Source organism: Dromaius novaehollandiae, chromosome Z (genome assembly GCF_036370855.1).
Source record: "Dromaius novaehollandiae isolate bDroNov1 chromosome Z, bDroNov1.hap1, whole genome shotgun sequence".
Lineage (NCBI taxonomy): Eukaryota > Metazoa > Chordata > Aves > Casuariiformes > Dromaiidae > Dromaius > Dromaius novaehollandiae.
The window spans coordinates 30,175,854-30,188,996 of NC_088132.1; the positions used below are offsets into that span (position 1 = coordinate 30,175,854).

At 35.2% G+C, this 13,143-nt stretch overlaps 1 protein-coding gene across 2 annotated transcripts in view; it reads right to left on the reverse strand.

The window, feature by feature from the left end:
- LOC112978784 (terminal uridylyltransferase 7) overlaps positions 1-13,143 on the reverse strand; it is a 34,448-nt gene that overhangs the window by 15,580 nt on the left and 5,725 nt on the right. For both annotated transcript variants that reach the window (XM_064501876.1, XM_064501877.1), the window contains exons 3-13: positions 12,121-12,299; positions 11,394-11,510; positions 10,227-10,404; positions 9,696-9,784; positions 8,596-8,647; positions 6,709-6,778; positions 5,717-5,843; positions 4,803-4,922; positions 3,002-3,133; positions 1,586-1,766; positions 94-1,232 (exon numbers count right to left, since the gene is read on the reverse strand). In XM_064501876.1, the coding sequence (XP_064357946.1) occupies positions 94-1,232; positions 1,586-1,766; positions 3,002-3,133; positions 4,803-4,922; positions 5,717-5,843; positions 6,709-6,778; positions 8,596-8,647; positions 9,696-9,784; positions 10,227-10,404; positions 11,394-11,510; positions 12,121-12,299 (2,384 nt within the window). The remainder of the gene's footprint in view (positions 1-93; positions 1,233-1,585; positions 1,767-3,001; positions 3,134-4,802; positions 4,923-5,716; positions 5,844-6,708; positions 6,779-8,595; positions 8,648-9,695; positions 9,785-10,226; positions 10,405-11,393; positions 11,511-12,120; positions 12,300-13,143) is intronic.

A 13,143-nucleotide genomic window follows, 5' to 3' on the forward strand; every position in this document is an offset into this window, starting at 1 on the left:
AAATACAGTCTTTTAATGAATTTGAGCAATGCTTCCATACAACTGATAATAAAACTTAAGCAATATGTTAATATTCCAATAAAGCTTGCTTACCTTGCCCTTTGTAAAAGCTGGTTTACTGAATTCATAAACAAGTTCAGAGTCTAAACACTGTTCTATAGCTGTGTTCTCTTCAGAAGAGCTTCTTCTCTCAGTAAGCTCCTCTTGACTCAAATTGATCCTCAAAGGTCCATCCACATTTTCTTCAAGATGTTTTTCTTCATATTTAATAGGGATGGACAACTCCTCCTCCTCCTCAGACAGTGCATCCTCATCTCCAGATCCAGTGTATGTGTTATCTAGTTCACCTTCAGCTCTTCTGGTATCGCCACACTTTGTCTGGTTTAGAAGACTTGCTTCTTCCTCCTCTTCATACTCATCATCCGAGTTAATCATTTCAGATATCTGATTCTGTGTTGAAGGTATGAATTTGTTTGGGGATTCATCCAGTTCATCAGTACCTTCAGTGCTCTCCTCGTCAACATCAACCTTATCATCCATTATACTGCTGCACTCTAAGCCATACTCATCGCTCTCCGTAAATGCAGTGTTTTGAAAACCTTCGAAGTCTGAAGTACTGCACATTTCTACATCATGCTCATTCACTGTAACAGGGAGATCTCCGCTTTCACTGTCTTCATCCATTCCCTGATCGGTAGTCATCAAGTTATTATTCCATCTTCTTTCTTGTTCATGTTCTTCCTCATATTCTTCCTCTTCATTCCCACTCTCCGTCTCTTCACAACTTGGTTTAAAATCTTCATTATCTCCAGAAATAATTTCTTCAATTACACAGTCCGAATCTTCATGAGCAATTCCCAAATGACTTATATCATCAGCGAGTTCTTCTTCAGTCAAGCTTTCTGAGCCGTCACATAGTTTTGAAGGATCAATTCTATGTGTTTTAGGGATACCTGTACTCCCAATTATGCAATCTTCTACTATTGCTCTGTTTGTTTTGCTATCCAAGTTTTGCAATTCAGAATTTTCATGCTTTATAGCATCTTTTTCAAAGTCCAGCATTTGGGATTTCTCCTCACTGGTATTTGGAGGGCTTTTTTTGCTGAACTTTGTGGGTTTTTTGTGAGGCAATGCAAAATACTTGTACGTTGCTCTCAGGCAGTGAAGAATATACTCATACACTAGCTGGCTGTTCAGAGTTCTTGCCACATTCCTTTTGACTGAATAGGGGTCTAGTAGAAAGAAGAAGTGAGCCAGCAGTGTAGGAGCTAACTTTTTTTTAAAAAAGAGTACAATAACATCCTTACAAAATTTAAATTTAGTACCATCAATTACATTAAGACATTACATTAAGGACATAAAATCTAAGAATTGTGCTGAAGAAGTTTTTTTAAATCTACTTAATTATATTTGGTAATGTTAATAAGAATACCGAAAAGAAACATTACTTAAATTGATTTTTTCAAAACATTCTACTATATTATGAATCGCAGACCAAGATACAAAAATTCTAACTTATTACACACGACACCCTCGGAAAATAAAGGTTATAGATCTTTAAAGTTTGATGATAAATATCATATACCTTCCACAGCAATGCGCTTTTTAGGCCAGTCCTTTAATTCACGAGACACTGTTTCTTTGAGCCGTATGCTAATAACCAAATCAGCCAAATTAAACTCCAAGGCATAGAAACGAAGCAGCTCTACCCAGAGCTGCCCAACTGGTGCTGAACGCTGGTGTCCTGAATCAAATACTAAGGGAACCTGTTAATTACAGAAGAAAAGCTTAAATAATATTTAATGCATACATAGGGATTTAGTTGTTAAAAAAAATTGCCAATCTAGAAATGTGCGCTTGTTAATAACGTCATGTAACTTGATTTCACTGTACTTGATCTGTAATATAATATAACAAAATTTATAGTTGCCTCCGTATTCCATGCTCATGTCTCAACATGAAAGATTAACACTGCAATAAAAGCAAAATTTAGAGACAGTATAAGCTAGGATTATAAAACTTCAATATCTAAGATTGTAGTAATGGTTGAAGAATAACATCACTGATTAATAATAATTCCGCAGGTGTTTTTGTCATCTTCCAAGAAAATATCGCATAAAATTTAAATTATTAGATGCAGCCTCTTTATTAGCAAAGCATAAATTTGAGATAGAGCGAATGCATAAAATATACTGAATCTTCCTTCAAGTCTACAGAAGAAAAAACACTCATTCAAGGAAGGCATGAAACAGAAATTTTATCCTAGACTTTCTAGATGCTTATTCTGCCAAGTCTGCAAATGTTTAACCTCCATGAAATAATTTTTTTCGTCTTTTTATCTGCTTAGTACACAGCAACAGGCAACAGATGCCACTAATACTATCTCAATATTAAAAGATACAGTGTATGTTTTTTTAAATAAATTTTTTGTTTGAAGTCTTATGCATTTCATCTTAATATTTGTAAATTTATTAAATTAAATGTGTCAATGCATTTGTATAGCACACGTCATTTAAAAATATTTTGACAGTTAATAATTCTAGAGGTTTTAACAAAAAGGTATCTAACAGAGTCTTATTCTTTAAAAAGGTAAAGTTAGCTATAAGGTGAAATTGCATTGTTAAATGTCATAACATGCAATTATATAGTGAAATTGAAAAGTTGTTATAAAATAAATAATGTTCAAAACTAATAGGAAATATTGTTCATACACTTGATCTAATTTTGAAATAAAATTGCTTCAAGTCTGTAAACTCTGTTTTCTCCTCTGGTTCACACATTAAAACTGCTGTCTCAAAGAGTTCAAAGCAGCACCCAGTTTTCTGCTACTTCTCAGCACCAAAAGCTAAGCATAGTAAGCCTCATATCAAACAGCTGTCCGATTTCTTATTTCATCTTATGGCTTTGCAATACAAACACAAAACAAAAATAGAAGATGGGTCTTTCTCCAAGAGCAGCAATGACTGCTAGACTACAACAAAAGTACGTTAAATGGTCAGACCTTGCCCTTTTTAGGAGAAGTTTCTTTTGGCGAATCAGAATCATCAACGGGGTTATGTTCCCAAACCACAGTATCATTCTCAACTTCTTTAAGATTAAAATTTGTTAATTTGTTTAATGAGAATCCTCCAATCTGAAGAAAGCAGAGAAAGCATCATAAAGTTTAATATCACGTGAACTTTAAATCATTTCCCCCCCAAAGTTAACAATGCACAGAAAAGCAGAACAGGGTTTAAAGATGGCTGTTCCTTGCCTAGAATATTCTCTACCCTGCTTCTCTCTTCCTTGTACTTTTCCTACAAAAAGCACTCAGGAGTTCAGTGCTTTTGGAAATGTATCTGTATGTCATAAAACCTTGTCTTAGCAGATTACAAATCCATTAATATGCAATTCTTAATTATATAGCCATATACTACAGGATTTTTGCCTCATTCAGTGAGGAGAGTAGACAGGCTTTGGGGATGAGTCAACTGTGCAGCCAAGTAGTTATCTGCAAGTCGTGTTTAATTGCTGTGGAGACTGGAATGTTCACACTAAATTTAACAGGAGACTGTAAGAAAAACAGGTGCTATGAATATAAGAGCTGAATGGTGTCCAGGAGAATTAGATTCTGGAGCTGTGTTCATAATGGAACTCCTGATACATAAAGATACAATTCGGGCTTCAAAATCCAAAAGGTGCATCTTCTAAATGCCTAGTCTGATTCCTCAGGCAGATGATGCACCACTATGTGTAACGTGGTCTACAGGTAGTCACAACTAACCTCACTGTTGCTAGGTTAAGTCAAGTGCCCACAACAGTCCTCTGGCTAAGCGTTCCCTCACTTAAGTTCCCACCTAGCTAAATCTGAGAGGTGTACTTTTTGTAAAGCTTAACAAATTAAAAAGGTCAAGCTCTACACAAAACACATGACAACTACTACCATCATTAATATTGACAGGTGAATGAGATGGCAGCTGTGCTTTACTAACACAAACAAACAAACAAACAAACAAACAAACAAACAACAACAACAAACATCCAGAAGCTACTTTTCCCAGAAGAGAAGATTCCTGAGTTCTGGTCTCTGTTCTAGGGACTACTTAGGCATTTTGCATTACAGAGTCTTCGAATAAAATACATAAGTAGTGCTGGGACCAGAAACTAGAACTTGGGACTCCTCTCAGCAAATCATACTTCCGCTTTCTTTGGTCTGAGGAGTGTCACATTCTTGCCTATACAGTGGCATAATTTCAACTAGAAGAGTTGATAGTATCCTTCATCACAGCCCATCCTAGAGCTGGGTGCTTAGGCTACCCATTTGAAAAGCACTACGTGTATGTCTGAAGTCCTTCAGGCTGAGGATGGCATAAAATAGACATCAGGCTCATAAGGCTTACACATTAAAAGTTGAACACCATCACTACTATTTCTAAAGAATAAGCCAATCTTCTTCATTAGAAACAAAGAATTAGATGTCAGGGTCCAAGATGTTGTTTTGGCTTGTATCTATGTGAATTGAGACTTTTCAAGAATTTGGAAGAAAGGCTGAACAAGTGAGGAAGTAGGTGGGATTACGAATCACATTCTTCATTGCCCAACTCTCCCTGCTCACTAAAGGGGAAACAGAAGCAGCTAGTTCAGTGATTTTGATTGTGAATTTCATCCAGAGAGCCAAGCATACGTGTAGCCTGGCTGAATTCACATTCTTTCCCAATCTGAGCAGAAACAACTGGCTTATAGCTTGCTCCGTAGATGAAGAAGCAGCAGCACAAGGGAAGGACTATCCTCATTCATAATGTTCAATGTATTAATACACATACCCATGATCCCAAATAAACAGGTAGAAATGGCTCTTTTCTCTGTTGCAGAAAGAAGATAACCATTAAAGCAAATACATAAGGTGACAAGCCTCCTTCTTCAGGACGATCGACACAGCACAGCTGTAAAGGTAAGTTGTGCAGTCATTAAAAATTTCTTTTCAAGTGACACTGTGAAAAATATTATTACAATTTCTCTTTGGAAGTCTGTCAAATTAAATAATGAGGGAGACTCAGACATCTTTGACCTTCTCTTGTGAGATGGACTTGGCTCTGAAGGCCCTCATATTTTCTGGAGTCATATTACTACTATCATCTTTTCAGTGAGAGTCCTACTCTTCAAATACACTGAAGAGTCACTGTATGCAGACTGGCAAAACAGAGCATACTGCACATATGCAAAGAAAGATAACTCATTTTACATAGAGAAAACAGAAGTTCAAACGCAATGCTTTTCTTAAGTCATATTTTAGTCGCATGTACACAAAGTTTTGGAACAAGTCATTTTGGTTTATAGGATTTTTTTTTTTTTTTTTTTAAGTTTCCATACTGAGATATAAACATTTTTTCTTCCAACTTTTTCATGGTAAATTAAGTTTATGGAAATCAGTGATTCTATTTCATACAGATCCCTCTGACTTGTTTGGTAATGTAGAAGAACATGACACTTAAATCTGTATGCCACTGGCTGAAGCTGAGAATTCCCTTTTTTCAATTTTGCACACCACTATGTACAAATCATAATTATATAAATTATAAAATTTACTATTTATAAAAATTCAATATCCCTTTTCCAGCTCCTTCCTTAAAAAGAATTTCAACAATGGTTTCCTAAATTATACCAACTGTCTCACTAGTATAACATTAATATTCATTCAATATTCATTCACAGATGGGGGAATACAAAGAACTCCTACCTTTGCCCAGTACCTGAAGGCAATCACTAAAGGTACAACAGTAGGTTCCAGTTTCCCAAGAGAAGCCAAATGGTTTGTTGTCAGGCAAGCATTCTCATTCCCTGCACTTACTTTACAAGTAAGACCACTAAAAACCAAAAAGAAACAAAGTAAAAAATCTTGGAGGTGTTATGAGAAGAGTGATAGGTCAGATGTCATCTCACAAAACATCATAGCTTGAGGCTATAAAGAAACATTTAACAACCTCTCAAAGACACCACATTTACATAAAAAGAAATAAAACCAGTTTGATTTATGATTAGATTGAGAACATATGCATTAAGATTTTCTGTAAGCGTTTTCAAATACAATTCAAGTATTTTTGTTTCTAATAACTAAACATTAATACACTAAATTTACAGTACTAATTTTCTTCATGAAACAAAAACATCTTCCCATTTCCACACCCATAATACAATGGTTTCTATAGTGTTTCTAGAGCACAAGAAAAGTTGCCAAACGGTGAAAAATCAAGGTAGCAGCAAATAATCAGTAATATTTCTCTATCAGTAGCTATTTATAGAATGTTTCATGAATCTTAAGTGACTGCTATTAAATGGGCAAAATAAAATGCCTCTCTCCTGTTCTCAGCATACTACTGAAGCTAAGCAAGCTGCTCTTGCTCTTAAAGAAATCCTTAATTTAACATGGTATCCACATTATCTAGAAGGAAAGAAAGGAAGTTTCTGCTTAAACAATTATCCCAAGTGGAGGAGTAAGGGTACATGCTGGAAACTGTAACTCTTTAGGGGACTGGGAAACAGGTGGTTGAGGACAGAACAACCCTTACCCTCTTATTCTAGGCTAGGAATGACTTGCCCATGAGTGTTAGTTTGTGTTTCAAGATCCATGGAACTGTAATAATTTAGTACAAAAACTTCATTTTTCAGATGTTGGTATATATAAATTACATTGCTATATGCTATTAGAACACACAAAGTGACAACTGAGACCTTTGTTTTTCTCTGCACACCACCACTGGTATTCTAGCATGGAAATCTGCATCAACGTCAATAAAAGATTCTAGAGGGGAAAAAAGAAAAAGCTGTATTAGGCATGGTAGTGATACAATGGTAGTGATTCCAGTGTTGAACTGTAAATTCACGCAATTAGAGAAGTACACACAGATTCTGGATCCATTTCCTAACTATCTCAAAATTAGTCATTTAATTAACTCAACCAAGAATGCAGCACATCTGATAGATCAATCCTGTTATTCTTTTAAAGCAAGCTTTAAAATGAGACAGGAAAAATGTGTTCTAAACTATATTAAGCAGTGCTGTTTAATAAAATACTTAAGAAAAAACAAACTTTCCAAAATTCAATACATACAGTAGGCATAATACAAGTAAGCAGATGTATCGGTTAAGTGTTGGCTTTACTGCAGATGAAACTCTAGAACTTCAGTACTTCAGGCAGACCAATGACATTTGTAAAACAAAATTAGAGTGAAAGATGAAAAAAGTAGAGTTATCCCAGTACTAAATGGAAAGAAAATATCTCAGTTTATTTTCCCTGGTAAATTAGAAATACTTAATATAAGTGTCAGAGCTCGCTTTTCGACACGATGTAATGTCTTCTTTCTATACTTTTTCCCCCCCTTCTTATGTTTTATATAGGTTTTCAAATTCAGTTCAGCTTTGTTTTTATCTTTACACTTAAAAAGTTCAAATATTACTCCGTTCCTTCTTCCAGTTGGAATGAATCGATCCAAAATAGAAGCTACTATTTGACACCTAGTTGTTTCATTGGGCAAGATCCAGAAGAAGCTATGATGAAATTTTAGATACTCGATTCAAAAATTTTGAAAGTGGTAAGTGTTTTCTTCGTGCCACCTAGCCATTGTGGCACCTGACCTTTTTGAAAACATCTTGGTTTTGGCACCAGACTCCTCAAATGCCTAATGTTCTGCCCCTGCATCTCCTGACTCACAGGAAAAGCACAAGCTGTTAGAGCAACTGATGATTGCTTTTAAAATGCTTCTGGATCCTGAGTTCTTTTGGGATCTGGGCCTTCATTCCTTCACTTTGGTTTAGCAATAAACAACCCTGTTCTCAAGGACTGTACAGGTCATTTGACCAGAGAAGAAAATGCACAGATGTTAAGGGAGGGAGGGGTGAGAAAGGCAGAAAATCTAGTTCAATAAATATATTCATACTTAATATATCTGTTTGGAACTACACCTCTACTGCCCCTGCTATGGACATAAAGCAAAGCAAAAACCAGACAAAAAATTACTTTGAAATTCACTTTTAAAAGGAAAGGGCATCTTCTCCATCTTTTATTTTTTACCTGTATATGCTCTACTTGGTTGGAGTGCAGTTTTTGTTTAATATCTTAAATTTTACTTGCCTTTATTAGTACATAGTGTTGTACTTGTTACATGAAAAAACATGTCTGCATGCATTCATTTGTACATGGCATTGGTGTGCTAACAGGCACATGCACTTAATTGTATATATAAGGAAGTAAGTCTCTAAGTTTCTGAATACAAGTTAGAAGAGCCTAAACTACTTTCTCTACTATAAGGGTAAGGGTAATAGAGCAATATGGGGAAGGAAAAGCAGCACAGTCTACTTTAATGGCATCTTTGCTTGTAATGTAAAAGAACACTCAACCAATAATTTCTCACACCAACAAAAATAATGAGACTTCATTAGCCTTTAAACTGAACACAAAAACAAAAGTACGTTCTGTCAACATTTTCTACAATATTTTTCACTCTTACATTATTCAGCAAAACAGCATATGGCTTATCTGCTCAGCAGAAATGGGATTAAAAATTATTAAATAGTAAGAAGAACAATGTGAAAACGAAAAACAGGGAAGTTTTTTCTTACCACTGTTCTTCAGACTTTCTTGCACAAGTAAGAGAACATCCGGTTGAGCCATCTGTGAATAAAGCAATGAAGCCATTTTCATTGCTGTCAAAAAGATGGTTTTCCACAACTCAAAAAAAATTTTAGACATACCCCCCATGCCACTTCTGTTCCCCCCCACACACACCCCCGAATGGACAGCAAAAAGGAAACAAAATAACAGCAACCAAGAAAATAAGAAAATATAACATTTCATCCTTGGCTAGTGCTAGATTATATAAAAAGGAACACGAACTCTGCTTATTTACAAGAAAAAAATCCTAGATAATTGTAAATAAAGCTATTTTTACCTCTACGCCAAAGATTTGGTTATGTAAAAACCTAAAGAAATACTGTTTCAGTGTTTAAATATGATAGCTTTATGACATAGGGGATTTACCTCATGTCAAAGTTTGGAATCACAGTATTATTTTTAATTATACATATTTAAGAACTTGAATAGTTTTTTTGCCCCAATTATATTTCTATCTTTGTGTCCCTGAGAAAACGCTAAACTTTAGCTATGAGGCTGTCACACCTACTACAGGAGGAATAAGTTCAAGCATAGAATCAAAAGCTTTTCACAATCCTTAACTTCTTTTCAGTGTTCAAGCAGAGAAATGTACAGAAATAATTCAAATAGCAAATGAAGACTTTATATTGCTTCACAAATAAATGACAAAGATGGTTTCATGGCTCAAACAAAACCTAGCAGTTGGAAACACTAATGTGTATATACCAGTGTAGAGGCAAAAGCACAGCTCTGCCATTTGATTCAGTTATAAGAGAAGATAAATAACTCTGTCTTATAGGACTACCAGGAGTCCAGATGTTTTAAGTGCTTTGAGTTTTTTTAGAAGGAAGGTTCAATAAAGCACAAAGCCATGCTATATTGTGGTGTATGAAGCAAAAAATGTTGTTTTAAGACTGCATTAATGCGGTAGCACTGCTTTACCTAATGCATTTTCATTAAAAAAATGCTATTACCACACTGTTGCAAGTTATAGTTAAGTTATACTATACATAAAGGTGCAAACATCCAAAACCACTTGGACATGTGTAATAAAAATGGTCTTACTTACATTGGCAGGAAACTGGATATCTATGTTTACATCTGAAGTTTTGAAACCAAATCTGCTACAGGAGGAGCCATACAATCTTAATGAGCTCTCTGCAACGGAAAGAATTGTACTGCATTTACTCTATATCTAGTTCTAAGTCTGTAGCTACTTTACTGCTTTGCCAGTAGATCTTAAACCTACATCTAGTTTTGATAGCCACAGGAAGTGAAAAAGGGTCTTCCAACAGCACGGAGCTGAGTTAGCAAGTCCTACCTTCCATGCTGTAGGTAGTAAAGGCTTATTGTGAAGGTGAAATATTGCCCATGTCCTGTTCATCTTTTCCTACAATACAGGTCTGTTTGGGTCATTAGTACCCATCGTAATTTAATTCTGATATGAGGCTACTTTGCCACATCATGTCATCCAGCAGAATGTAGTTACTACATATAGTGTTTTATTATTTAACTAATCAAGGTTTCTAAGTAAGTTTTCACCTCTGTGAAATCTTGCAAGTTAACATATCTAGCACTAAAGCAAAATGGCAAATAATACCTGGCAATTTTTGATGCAGTAAATTTTCCATTGTCGTTTTAATTTTGAGCCTTTCTTCTAAATCTTCATTATTTAAGCCAAATTCTTGCACTACATTTTCAATGGCGATACCAATAGCTCGTATTTGGGAAGGTGTTGGAGGAGGCAAGGTAGTCAACAGCTGTTCCTCTTGCTTTTCCTTTAAGGATAAGATGACTGATGTTTTAATGATTTTCTAGTACACTAGAATGAATGCATGCAATTTATCCCCATTAACACCACTATGGCTTTTTAAAATACTGGAGGTAACTGGAAACAAGTGTATCAAAACAGAAACCATAACAGACACAAAGAATTAGATATTCCAGGAGGCTTCAGTACTGCGCAGAGGTACATCACATATATTTGGAATAGAAGAAAACGTCACCAACCTCATCTCCTATGAGGTGGGAAAGGGTAGGAGTTAAAGAGAAAAAAATGGAAAACCTGCACAAAACACTGATTTTCATCTACTTCAAGCTGATAAAGTAAGAGGGATCAGGAGAAATTTAATTAAAAATAAAAAGTAAAATTGAGGTTATGCTGGAAGTTGTTTTGATGTTTGATTATGCTCAGAACTTATTATTTCTTTTTACATATAAACATGCCTATAATACTCAACCTCTGAATTTCACTTACAGTATTTCCGAACGGCAGGCTTCACCTAGACACGCAGGCGGTTATTTCTAATCCTGCCATACCAAGTATGTTTGCTTAGTGTTACTCCTCACTGCTCTGGACTTGATCAAAACACTTCATTGTTGAAATATGCACTAAGATGACTAAATATATTATTAGAAAGATTAAAGAACAGTAAGATAGAAGGCTCAGTTGCTACTGCTTTTTAATTATGTTATATTTAAATCACCAGTAACTAGGTATTATTGAATTATACTTTAAATGAGGACTTTCTTCAATAGTGGACATGAAAAGGTACAAATTAAATTCCCAAGCAAGGTCCAGGTCCCAAGTTTATTGTTTCACTAGCATCACTGAGAGTTTTTGAGAAGCATTTAGAGTTTTAAACATCTACATGGTAAAAATACATAAGGAATGGTTTTAGAAGTAACGCAGTTTCATTCTCACTAGCAGGGTAAGGAGAGTTTCATGAATCTGTGCTTTATACTTCTTTTACTGTCCTTAACTTACCTTTATGCTTTTCTTGTGTCTCTTCTCTTTCATGTGCTTATGAGCAAAAGCCACCGATTCAATCAAAACATCACACAATTTGCAGGTATATTTTGCTGATGGGTAGCTTCGAGGTCGCTAAAATAGAAATGATAAAAAAACCCTTAAGATACAGAGAAATACTACCTTCATTTTATTCAACGCTCCTTCCAAGTAGAGCAGTGGTAACTCTGAAATGCAGAAATATGCACACTAGCTTTCCTAACTCCCTTTTTACAGACAAAAGCTTTGAATATCATATATAATGCCAGAAGAATGGTGGTATCAGACCAATCAAATCCAACATCTGTCTTTTGTGGGGGAAAATTTCCAATACCCATGGAAGATTATATTAATTGGGCAAACATATGACAAAACTTTTCCAGTACACTGGCCCAGCCTGTAGTTAATTCACAAATTAAAAGAACAGCCCACTTCTGCTTAACTTGCTTCCATAAATTTGTGTATTTGATTTTTTTATGCTTAAAACTCCTGTGGCAGTATGGATATAGACTAAGATTTAATATAGTAAGGATATATATACAAAGGATAATGTGCCTTCTCTTGACAATTCACTAACAGCAGAGTTACCTCAGTTACATAACCAGACTTTTTAGCTACAGTCGGAAAAATTGCTCAGTGTACCCTCTACATTGTATTTACTGATTAAACAAATAGGAGAGAACTACATAGGTAAAGACAATGGCACCTTCTTCAGTCTATAAATGCAGTCTCGCTTCAATCTTTCTTCAGCTTGCTGCAACCCGAGAAGTTCCTTTGCCGACAGCACAGATTCATCTATGACAGGACCATCCACCTCTTCATCTTGATCATACTCATCTTTTCTAGTTCTTCTTGATCTCCTCGGTTTCCTATGCTTCTTCATTTCTTATAAAGAGTTATGAAAGCAAACATGTCAAATAACTTCAGAGTACTACACAGCATTTAGGGTTTTTTCCTTTCCTCTTTAGTTTCCATTCTGGTTATGTGCTAACCAAAGAAGATACAAATCTACCCTGCATGGTTTCCTAGTCTGTTCTGTGCAAATCTGTTAATAACAAGAGTATTACATGTATGTAATAACCTATAGTATCATTGTTTTGACTCTTGCCACCTGAAAAAAACACAAATAGTTTGTCCCACTAAAGAGAGAATAAAAGTCAACCTTATTTAGTTTTGTTAAAATTGGCAAAAAATAAAACTAAATGCAGCAGATTTCACTGTCTACTTGAGATACACCTGTACATCATTTGAATGAAAAGATGACTATGTCCAAACATTTCAGGATGACCAGTAAGGCTTAGATACACAAATCATTTAAAAAAAATCAGCAGTCCCACAGATCACTTAGAATATTATAGAATTACTGAGTGTAGGCCAGTTTGAACAATCTTTACTTGCAAGAGCTAAGAGCACTAAGATATAGCATTGCAGTGAGTTAGCTGACATACAGCAATTTATTATCAGCAGTAACAACTGTAAACAACTGAGCACTTGCTTTTCAATTAAACCAGCATATGGATCAGGATTGTCTTCAGATTATTAAACTGACAACTGAAAAACAAGATAATAGCCCCTTTTGGCTACTCATGTCCATAAATAATTAACTTGACAGTATTTGCATACCTTGCTTAATGAAGGTACATATCTTGCAAAATGAACATGCTTGGAAAGCTTGTTATGTTTACATCAAAAGTTCTGGAAGACATTAATGGACATATCATTTCTAGTT